Source organism: Sceloporus undulatus, chromosome 4, assembly GCF_019175285.1.
Source record: "Sceloporus undulatus isolate JIND9_A2432 ecotype Alabama chromosome 4, SceUnd_v1.1, whole genome shotgun sequence".
Lineage (NCBI taxonomy): Eukaryota > Metazoa > Chordata > Lepidosauria > Squamata > Phrynosomatidae > Sceloporus > Sceloporus undulatus.
In genome coordinates, this window is record NC_056525.1 from 71,121,008 (window position 1) to 71,132,735 (window position 11,728).

The 11,728-nt window shown below is 40.7% G+C and overlaps 1 protein-coding gene across 4 annotated transcripts in view; it reads right to left on the minus strand.

The window, feature by feature from the left end:
• Positions 1 to 273: 273 nt before the first annotated feature.
• Positions 274 to 11,728, minus strand: part of C4H1orf210 (chromosome 4 C1orf210 homolog) — a 15,777-nt gene continuing 4,322 nt past the window's right edge. For 2 of the 4 annotated variants that reach the window (XM_042465750.1, XM_042465753.1), the window contains 4 exons: positions 10,068 to 10,168; positions 7,558 to 8,059; positions 5,939 to 6,082; positions 274 to 3,097 (listed from right to left, as the gene is read on the minus strand). In XM_042465750.1, coding sequence (XP_042321684.1) covers positions 2,721 to 3,097; positions 5,939 to 6,082; positions 7,558 to 8,059; positions 10,068 to 10,154 — 1,110 coding nt within the window. In that variant the 5' untranslated portion in view covers positions 10,155 to 10,168 and the 3' untranslated portion in view covers positions 274 to 2,720. The remainder of the gene's footprint in view (positions 3,098 to 5,938; positions 6,083 to 7,557; positions 8,060 to 10,067; positions 10,169 to 11,728) is intronic. The other 2 variants (XM_042465752.1, XM_042465751.1) reach the window with 2 other exon arrangements.

Here is an 11,728-nt window from a genome sequence, read left to right on the forward strand (position 1 = left end):
TTTCTCTTTGGAGTGGGGAGGGAGTGGTTGGAGGTCTTGTGTTGAGCAAAAGATTATCATCTGTCAGTTTCCCCAGGTCTATTGTGTTTTCAGTGCTAAACAGTTGTTTGTACAATGAAATTTTGTTCTAGATAAGTGGTAACACAATGGTTGTTATCTGCTTTTGCATTTGAAGACAAATAGTGAGTACAGCTTTGCAAGCAACACCCGATTTTTATTTTATTTTGAGTTTTAAATGAAAGAGGACATGAGTACTACAATGATGACACTGGCTTAAAAACATAGATAGGAGTGTATTTATTCATAGAACCACCAAACCACTACATACGATTAGGGTGGAGACCAGTCCAATTCATTTATTCAGTTCTCCCTTGTATATCAGCCTAGAGGTAGCTTCGTATAATTTAAATAACAGCATCTCTCTTGCCCTAGTCCAGTAATGCTAATTGCACTCTGAGCAATTTAGATTGCCATTTTTTGATCTCAAATCCCATTCAGTTTACTCAGAGAACACTAGGCTTTATTCATCAGATCAATAAGCTAAGGGGTTAATGAGATGATCCTGTTTGTTTTGCATTTAGGTAAGGCTTGGAGGCTTATACACCTGATTTGGGGCCGTTATTTGCTTTGCCCTGTCTTTCCTTCAAATTGCTCTGTTTCATAGCGGGGAAACGGCAATCTTGTTCTTCAGCACTGGGGAAATAGTGTGTGTGTCTCATTTACTCTCTTACAAGGAGCACTGTCAAATTTTGAAATTGACAAGGTGATATTTTACCTTCACTTTCCGAAGTCTACAGGCTCACATTATCAGAACTGAAGATATAATCTTAAATAGATGTACCAGGAAGTAAGTTCCAACGAACCACACAATGGTGCTTGCTTGTCAGTAAATGTGTATAATTCCACTATAAGAGAGTGAAGCATGGCTATCAATCCTTCACCTCCAGAAATACAGTAGTAAAAGGGATAGACTTTTATATAATTTTGCACAGAAATAAAATGTGGGTTTCAGTGATGGCAAAAAGCTGTATCACCACAACGGAAGCATAGCTTAGGGGAAATGCATGCACACTCTCAGCCATCTGGAAAGGCCCCATGGTGCAATGTGTCAAACACATGGTTACTTTTAGAACCAAGCACTTGACTGAACAATGAAACTCACCAACAGATAGTCAAACATAACTACAACCAGAAAATTACAGAGAAGATAGTATGAAGAAGGGTTACTTCAGCACTATTTACAAACTTGCTGTAGATTCCTTACTACAGTGAAATAGGTAAAATAAACGTACAGTAGATTCTATCAAACACAGATTGAAAAGATTACTTAAAGGCATAAATATTTCATACACAGAGGAAAGACGTGCAGTGTAGAACTCCCATGTGCACTGTGCAGCCAAGAATACCCAATGAATTCAGAGTTAGGGATGCTGTCTTTTTAATGAAAAATTATTAAAACAGAAGCTAGCCTTTGGTACTCATCCTTCTGTAGTATGATCAGGTTCCAAGGCAATCAAACATGTTTCCACATCAGTCAGAGAAGTGTGTCTGTCATGAATGATTCTGGTGGTTGCAGCAGGTGGGAGGCTGTATGTTGGGCTCCCTACATCAAATTCATCATTTAGCTTCTACGGTTTTGGAAGCTGCAACCAGGGCACTTTGCATTCTATGCTGCAGTGTCCAACATGTGACAGACAGTTCTCAACAGCTAGGACCACAGACAAGACATGGGTACACTGAGAGACCATCCCAACAACACTCTCAAATTCTTAGAACAACATTTCCCTCCAAATGATTGGCATGATATATTTCCAGCATCTTGTAGCATTCTGTCTCACAATCTCCACTCCATCACTCTTTTCTCTTTCCATCTCTAAAGGTATTTTAACCATAGAAAACTGAGGAACTTTGACACCGAATGAAGACAGATGCCCTGTAGAAACATGGAAAGGATAAGGATGATCATTGAAATCTCTAGCTGACATTGTGTCCAAATAGGTACAGACTTTTCTTAGTCAGACTACAGCTTGAAAAAAATTAACATTTTGGTCTGCAGTTATTGTGATCTCCCAGCCACTAGCCAGCATGGAACCTATTGCGTTTTGAGAGTTGTTATTTTTTTTAAAAGAAAGTTTCAAAAAGTTCTACATCAAACCATACAGGATCAGCCTCTGAACTGAATGCTGACTGTCTAGTAATCATTATCTCCACTCTCCGTCTTGTGCTTCAGGACTACTAGTTAACTACCCCCTATAAGTATTTTGCATATTTACCTGATCATATGTTTTCTGGAGCTGTTATTTTTATTTTTAAGAGAAAAACAACTAGTTAGTCTTTTTATAGATTAAAACCTGAATTTTGTGAATGGGTTGAGTTCACTATTAAAATCCCATCATTCTGTCAACAGACTAATCCTGCAGCTCTTTATGCATACATACATGGGAGTTAGCACATGGATAATCTCAAATTACATGAGTAAAAGGTACTAGGAGGGTACTTTAGTTCTGAGAATGGAGATATCCCTGAGAAAGCCATTGGCTGATCAGATGACTCTTGTGATCAAGGGTGGGAGACCACAGACTGTCCTCAAGTCAGAAAAATGGGAGGAGATGTTATAATGAAATTACTGGATGGAAGCATGTATAAAATAAAATGGAAAGGTACTCCAAACACATACAGGAGGATATGAGAAAAACTGGACCTTGATTCCAAATAGATCCTCAAAGTTTGAAATGTGGTTCCAGTGCTTCCTCTTCCACTTCTTCTTCCTCTTCCTCTTCTTGCAGGTCTCTGTTGGGCTCAATGTAGTTGTCCTCAATGAAACCATCATCATCGTCAGGATGACAGCCAGCTGCACCTGCAACTGGATCGTTCCTCCCATAAGCCACCTCCATGTCAGCTTCCTCAACATGGCTGCTTCCAACAGAGCGGGAATCTGGAAGTCGTTGATGCTGGTAACTGGCTCGGTTCCTGTGGAGCAATTTGCATTTGGCAACCACTGCAATCAGGATGGAGATGCCAACAGCCAGAAGCACAAAACCAGCAAAGTATGGCCAGCTCTTCCCAGGCTTCTCAAGGGGAGGCGTGCTAGTAGATGCTGCAAAAGAAAGAAAAGGAAGACTGGTGGATTCATCAAGAACTGTTATTGTGCCAGTGCTTTCACAGATGAAAGATCTTAACATTATAGATTTATACAAACAGTGATTGGGGAGTAATTCCACTGAATTAAGTAGGATTTTTATTCCACGTAAACGTGCATTAGATTACATAGCATGGCTCTCTGTGAAGAAAACAAACACAGTCTCCCACCTTGTGGCTGCTGACTTCCTCTGCAAGGAAAACTGAGATGCAACAATACATATCACTAGAGCGATGGACAACTCTCCCTGGCAAAATATTGTGGGTTGAGCAATGAAAATTGACCCACACATTATAGTTGTTCTGCCAATAATCCCTTTAAATCTTAATTGTATCATGAGCTATCTCCAAAGTCAGCACATGAAGGTTTAACCCAGAGGGATCTGCACACATGGACAAGGGATTTTAAACTGCCCACACACCATTCCCCTCTCCTAACTTTGTCCTCACCCGTGTTGGGGAGAAACAGGGTGGAGCGAGGAACCCTTTACTGGCATCTTATGAACTTCTTTTAATTTTTTTTAAATGCAAGGTTGGACAGTGAAGAAAGTAGAAAGGAAGACATCAACTTATTTGAGATGTGGTGCTGAAGAAGAGTGCTGAGGATACCATGGACTGCCAAAAGAATAAACAAATGGTCCTTGAACAGAACAGAAGTCTGAAATCTTCTTGCAAGCCGATGATCAAATTGAGGATGTCATATTTTAGCTACATCATGAGAATTAGAAAAGACAATAATGCTAGGAAAGATAGTGGGAAGTAGAAAGAAAAGAATATGACATGCCAGATGGATAGATTCAATCATGGATTTGCAGAAACTAAGCAGATCAGTGGAGGATGGGGGTCTTGGAAATGTCTCCTCCACAGGATCATCATGAGGTGGGGTCAACTCAAGAGCAATTAACAACAAACAAAGGAGAAAAGGAGAATTTAAGATGGAAAAAAGAAGGCATTGGGTATAAGTCTTAGGTTTCCACTAACCACAGGTTGCTTCTCCTACCCACACATTCTGACTAAGGCCCATGTGCATTTATTTGAAATAAGAACAAAACTCTGAGTTGCATGCTACATGTTTAACATAGCTTGTAGTTTAACTCTGAGCTGTAGTGATTGTTCTCAGAGCGAAATGGGAGGAAAGATAAGGAATCAAATCACAGGCATTTGAAGTTAGTAATGTCAACATTAAGTACAGCAACCCCTTCATTTACAGAATCTTGGCCTATATCTGGGCCTGATTCTATTCTATCCTACCCAATCCCTCCTTCTATTTTACAAGGTTATCTAATCTTGGCATAAAACAACAGTGGTGTAAAACGTAGTACCAAGTCATTGGGAGAAGGTTTGTGAAGCATAATCTCTGGATTCAACACAGTAAATCTAGAACAAAACAAAGTACAATTCTAATTGGTTTGTTCATGGATTAGGGCACTCTGGAAGTTTTAGGGTGTGCGGGTGTTTATTTTTGTCTGTTTGTGTATTATTTAAGTTTGTGGATCACTTCAGTACCATAAAGCTTCTACACAGATATTCTTCCTTAGGAAAGATGATGGTCTGAAAGATGTTTGTGTCAAGAATATGGAGAACATGTCCAGAGCAGGTTTTTGCAAGTTATTTCTTTTAATTCTTGGTAGCAGAAAGAGTATTTTGCAGAACCTGGTGGGGATGAGAATAGAGCAGTGATCCACAGTGACGAATGAAAGCCTAGCACTGAGTCCATTGTTTATTCATTAACTTCCTTGTTCAGTCTCCTCACCAGTTTTCGTGCCTGGTTTTCAAGTGGACAGAGGCAACTATGTGATTACTTTTGTTTGTTCAGTCTGGGCAGATTTTCAACATCTAGGAGTGGGGAGTGCTTCTATTCAAAAAGGGAACTGCACATGCACATATACATGCACAGCGTGTAGTCTTTTATTGCAACACCCAGTGGGAGTGGGATCAGACATTTTGATGCCTGAGTTAAAGGACAAGATGGTACCTCCCACATGCAGAAGCAATTGATTCTCACATCAGCTAGGGAAAGAGGATAATGTCTTCCAACAACTCTGAGAGCAGCAGGCTAGTCTGAGGTGTGCAGGACAGGAACATATAATTATGTCTTGCAAGAGAGGGAAAGTGGTTTGGGGACACAGGAATAAAGATTGAGGGGACAGTCACTGCTGACTTTCAGTATCTACCAACTGATGCTGGTCACACACTATGTTTAATGGTAAGGCCAGCCCTAAATGGAAACAGGAGCAAGTATCATGTGGTCATCTACTCAAACCTCATGCACTTCCTGGTTCCAGAATTATATTGCATGCACTACAAAGCCTCTGGCTTGCCTTGGTATCAGCACTGTTGCAAGAAAGTGTACAACAGCTGTGACGATATTGTAACTAGAATCAACGAATTATTCCATCTGGAAAAGTCTGTTCCACACAATAGCAGTGGCACCAGGAAGTCTTTCCTGTCTCCATTCATCACTCCAAAAAACAAATGTGCTAGTAAACAGGAAGCACAGTAAGACAGATCTCATTAAGAAGCATTTCTTTTACCAGGATTTAGAGTGACCTGCATTGTCATATCACAGTGAGGAATCTTTGTTGCCAAATCTTCCTAGTCCTGTCTGAATCAGCAGTTACTGTGACAAGAATTAGCCATTCAAAAAGTAGTTTTTGGTGAGGGGAACTCTAAATTTCATCGTCATAAGAAGTACTGCTAGAGAAACACCGAACAGAGGAAGAATGACAATGCCAGATGGGAACATGAAAGTTCTATAATTCATCTGCAGGATGTAAGAACTTCATCTTGGTTAACTTACTGTCATTCTCAAGTGCTGGACTGACTGGTGAGTCAACAGCACGAGGGATCCGAAGTCTTCCCCTGTGGTCCAGCTCCTGATAATCCAGTGTTGTTATCTCTTGCATCTGGAGTTCTGGGTGTAGTTCATAGAAGGTCTGTTTAGCTAGAAGACACAAAATAAATTATGTGTGCTGATTCACTTTGGTGCATTCAGGGTCTGGTATGGCTGATCTTGGAGCAGCTGTACTGGATCCTGAATAGGCAATCTGGAGGCCACAGCCTCCCCCCCCCACCCCCAGCAGCAGACTGGACAGCCAGATGGGAGGGCAAAGCAGTTTTCCTGTGAGACACATACTGGGTGACACCAATATCCGCAATGCCACTGTTCAGAAGATCACAGTGCTTTCATAAATAAAAAATAAAATAATGCCAATTGGTCTGTCTAGGTCTGGGTGGGGATTATGCACTCCACTAGATGATGGTCTGAGGCAAAGCACAAAAATCAGTGTGTATAGAGCCATTGTACTGTCTATTCTCCTTTATGGGTCTGAAACATGGGTCACCTATCGCCAACACCTACGACTCCTCGAATGCTTTCATCAGTGCTGTTTTCGCACAATTCTAAATATATACTGGACTGACTATGTGACAAATGTTGCTGTCCTTGAGCAAGCAGGGATCACCAGCATTGAGGCTATGCTACTGAGAACGCAACTGCACTGGGCAGGTCACGTTTCTAGGATGAAGGACCATCGCCTCCCAAAAATAGTATTCTATGGTGAACTTGCCACGGGTCAGTGTAAGAGGGGTGCTCCAAAGAAGAGATACAAGGACTCCCTGAAACAACATCTCAGGATCAGCCAAATTGATCACCAACAATGGCCCGCCCTGGCCTCGCATCGGGAGGCATGCAGACATACTATCTACAATGCTGCAGCCTTTTTTGAAAACTCACGCCGAACGAGTCTCGAAGAAAAATGACAGCACAGAAAGAACCACAACCTGGAAACATCACCTAAGGAGACTTTCTGCTGTGCTTTCTGCAACTAGACTTGTTTATCTCGGATTGGCCTTTTTAGTCATCAACGCGCTTGTAGAAAATGCGAGATGAGTCCTTCCTGAATCTTCGTTCGCAAAGAAAAGCCAGAGAGAGATGATGGTCTATAACTGCCAGCACCCCTAGTCAGCAGAGTGAATGGTTAACAATTCTGGGACTTACAGCTGGAGCCCTTTCACACTTCACAATTATAGCACTGTGATTCCACTTCAAATGCCATAACTTTATCTTATGGAATCCTGGGATTTGCAGTTTATATGAGGGCATTTAGAATTCTCATTAGGGAGCTCTAGTGCCTCTCTGAACTACAACATGATTCCATAAGATGCATCCAGAGCAATTCAAGTGAAATCATAGTGCTATAACTGTGTAGAATGAAAAGACCACTGGAGAACCAAATGATTCTTACCCCTATTTATGTCCATCTCCAACAAAACCATCCATGAAGCAATTATGTTCATCTACACTACTAATTTGTTCAAACTCTGGTTTTTATGTTTATTAAAGAGAATTTCATGTTTTTGCACACTCATTTCCTATTCAGCACTGCAAGCCCGTTTCCTATTCCTGCCTTGTCCTACCTTGTCTTTGCCCTTCCTGGAAAGGAATGATGGAGGAATTGTCCATCCAGGGATTCCCCTGAAGGTTGACATGGTGGATTCTTTGTATAAAAAGCATAGCAAGTTCATCTGTATACAACAGCTTGTTGTTTCTTAGGTCCAGATAGGCAAGGGCTCCAGGACCAGGAAAGATGGAGAGCTCCAGAGACTGAAGCTTATTGTTTTTCAGCAGGAGTGTGTGAAGGGTATTTAAACCAAAGAAGCTCTTTGGGTGCACATGAGAAATACTGCAGTTGCTTAAATCCAGCAGGTAGAGAGTACCAAGGTTAAAAAAGAGGGAAGAATAGAGTGTAGGAATGGCATTGCCAGTGAGGTTTAAGGAGTGCAGAGTTGGGAAGCTTCTCAGAAAGGTTCCGTGTCGAGGCATCATTAAGGAATTGAAAGACAGATCCAGGCTGGTGATGTTCCTGGGCAGGGAGTTTGGAACATGGAGAAGGCTCTTTCCACTGCAGGCAGCCCAGCCCTAGAAAACCAATTGCACTTATGAAGCATCCAGAAATTTAAGCATTGTTAAATGAATCCATTTTTCATTTTTCTTATGGGACTTTATTATTACCTAGCCAAATCACTGGGCACTGTGTGACAGCATGATACATTTTGTAGCTTCAGTCAACCTAAAATTACAGGGTTGGTTTAAAAAAAAAACAAGTACTGTACTGGAATTGCTGGCAAAGAAAACAGATGTCATACATCTAAAGCTGCTTTTCCACGTTAACACTTTGCAAAATCAGCCATATTTTGTGAGTGGCAGGGGCATCATTATGGGGTGTGGGAGGTGTGGGCCACACCAGGTAACTGCCTAAGGGGGGATTGACAACACTGGTCCCCAAACATCTGCCTTTTGGCAGAAATGGGTGGAGGTGTTCACCTATGTCTGTTTAAAATGCTGAAGAGATGGGGTGAGTGAGGTGAGGCTCACTGGAAAGAAAAAGAAAAGGCCCCAGTTGTTGTTTTTTTAATGTAAATTATTTTTATTAATTTAATTTTTAAAATAATTTTTAAATGATCTTTAAAAACATCACATCTTACCAAATGTTCACTTTCACCACATGAAACAATGAATATGCAAATACATTTAGGCTGTGTGTATCATATTGTAATTTAAAGGTATAATTTTAATTTTGCTAGTTGTTTATGTCACAACTATTGCCATCATATTCAGTGATATACAGGAAGTATGATTTATGAGTAACATTAATACATAAAGCATTACAAAGGATTCTGTATGGTGTGGTGTGGGAAAAGGTCAATGTGGGGGGGGGGGGTTGACAACATGAGTTACCACATGATGGGTAACTAGCGTGATGCCAACCCTAGGGATGCCACAGCTTATGCGGACGGAGGGTGGGAGTGATAAACTTGAACAGAATGCTTCACTGCTGTACCAAGACATTTCCAGCACAGATATTAGAGTCATACATATCTATAATCCATAAAGCAGTATAGCAGCACCTCAGTTAATGAAGCCTCTGCTGGTGAAGCTGGTATTTGCAACAACTTTAGTTTTTCTTTTCCTCCTTGAGATTAACTGGGATGTTTTGAGCACCAGGCAAGGCAAAGAGCAGCTGCTTCCAAAATCCCTTACTGAACATGCAAGGAACAGTAAACAGAGGGAAAGGGGCTAGGACAGACAAGTGTGCCTCAGGAGCTACATGCATCATGTTCAAAAACTTATAGATGTGTAAGTTTGGTCACCAAATTGGATATTATAGGGAAAATGGAGGCTGGTGAAAGAAAACATTATCCCTGGATACAGGTTGAAAAGAGCCTTCAAGGGCTGTCTAAAAGGTTCAGAATGTTTTTGTTTACATATGCAATGCTTATATGACCATTTATATGGTCATTTCATTTCACATGTGCATAGTTTTAGTTTTGAAAAAAAAGTATGTAGAATTTCACTTTGCTTTCCTATTTTTTCTACATTACATCTGCCCTGATGCCAAAGACATCATGCTTAGGAATATATCTATTCCATTAATTTAGGTATACCTATGCTAGAAAAAGTTGTATTCAACTGCCTAGAGCTAAGCGTGGCTGGACTCCAGCTCTTATATACCCTGATCATTCAATATGATGGTTTGGGAGCGCATGAGTCAGAATCCAACAGCATCTGAAGGGCCACAGTTCTTCACCTTGTTGTACACATGTCCTCCATTTGAAATATGCTGCCCTTACTTTCCAACCTTCAATCTGCCTTTTAAAATAGAGGAAAGCAGCATGGAGATTAGCACTGATTAGCATTCAGTTATGAATGCTACATTCCTCATCAGCTAGAATTCCCAAAATTTCACAGTGTGGGGCCATAAAAGTAAAAGTCGTCTCAAAATATTGTTAACTGTTGTGTGTGGGTATACTTGGTGAATATAGAGCCAATATTGAATCAAATTAGTTTGTCAGAATCTCCCAGGACCAAATTCCCTCCCATGTATAAGGTTCAAGTTACACTTCACACAGATGCATTCTTTGCTCACCTGTTCATCAATGCTGCAAGGATGCCCCCATACCAGAGGACAGACCCAGAGTGTAGTGGAGACCCAGAGGTACCAGGCATCTTTCATTTTGCTTCAAGAAACTGCAAGGGGGGCGGAATACAAAAATAATGTGTTTGGTTGTTTTATAGACCACCTTTACAAAAGAAATCCCAAAGTGGGTAGCAACCATATTTTTTAAAAGGTGGACAATAATAAAACAACATAATTCATAAAATCTAATAGTAGAGATTAGGGGTGTATCCACACTCTTTTTAAGATTATCACACTAGGGCCAATTCCACAACAATTGCTCTATTGGAAGATAATGGAAGCATAGTGCTATTGCAATCTATAGTTCTGCACAGTTGTGCAATCATGCTATAACAACAAAATAAAAACGCAGTGGCATTCTACATACAAAACTTGATCGTGTTACTGTACTGTTAGTATACTGTGATTGGAAGTTTCATGCATGCGTCCTTATCGCGCTACTGTGCATGTCTGGAAATGCGGTTCCATCCCAAACACAAAAAAATAAAATTTCTATATTTAAGAATACGATACACACACACACACACACACACACACACACACACACACATCTCTCATTCAAATAAAATAGTGCCCTGTACCTGAATAAAAGTCAGAAATCTACTCTGAAAATGATCCTTGCAATGACAGTGAATTGCCTGTACCGAAGTGCAATCTGGGAAAAGCTCCCCGATTGCACTCCCTAATAGCATGAATGCACCATTATTAGCTTTCATACCTTCACAATAGTGCAAATGAAGTGCTATTGGCAAACCATTTCTGGGGTTTCCCCATTAATGACTAGTTACTGGATGATTCCAGGTATTAATGAGAGAAGTACTGGATGAGTGTGATGTCGTGTGAAAATCTTCGGGCAATTGCACTATAATGATGGGAGCATTCCGTTATTCTCCTGTTTTATAATCCTGTGTTATAATCTCCTAGGGGTGTATCCACACTATTTTTACAATGTTTTGATTCCACATTGCCCTGACTGTATGCTATGGAATCCTTGGATTTGTTGTTGAAGTCCTTACACTTCTTCCAGGAAGCTCTCATACGAGTGTCTCCAACAGAGAGGTGGGGTAAAAAAATAAAGCTTTTGTTTTTATTATTATTTATTTTATGTTGTCATGGGCCTTCATGTCATTTCTGACTTATGGTGACCATAAGGCAAACAAATCACAGGGGCTTCTTGGCATAATTTGTTCAAAGTCTGTTTCCCCTTGCCTTTCTTTGAGGATGAAAGAGAGAGGATGAGAGAGATCTGCCCATGATAACCCAGTAGGCTTCCATGACTGAGCAGGGTTTTGAACTCTGGTCTTCCACTGTCCTAGCCCAATATTCAAATCACTACACAATGCTGACTCTCTCTAGTATTATAATTCAGTGGAAATTGAACTAGACTCTCTAGCAAAGGATTATCAGTATCTCACCAAACTGCAGATCCCAGGGCTCCTTAGGAGGCAGCTGTACCAGTTAAAGTGGTCCCAAACTGCTATACCTGCATAGTATGATACACCGAAATACACACTAGACAACCAGTTGTAATCACTGCCCATTCCTAAACTTGTGGCTAAGCAGATGTAACTTGATATGGCACCAAAATGCTCATCAAATTGGCACCATGG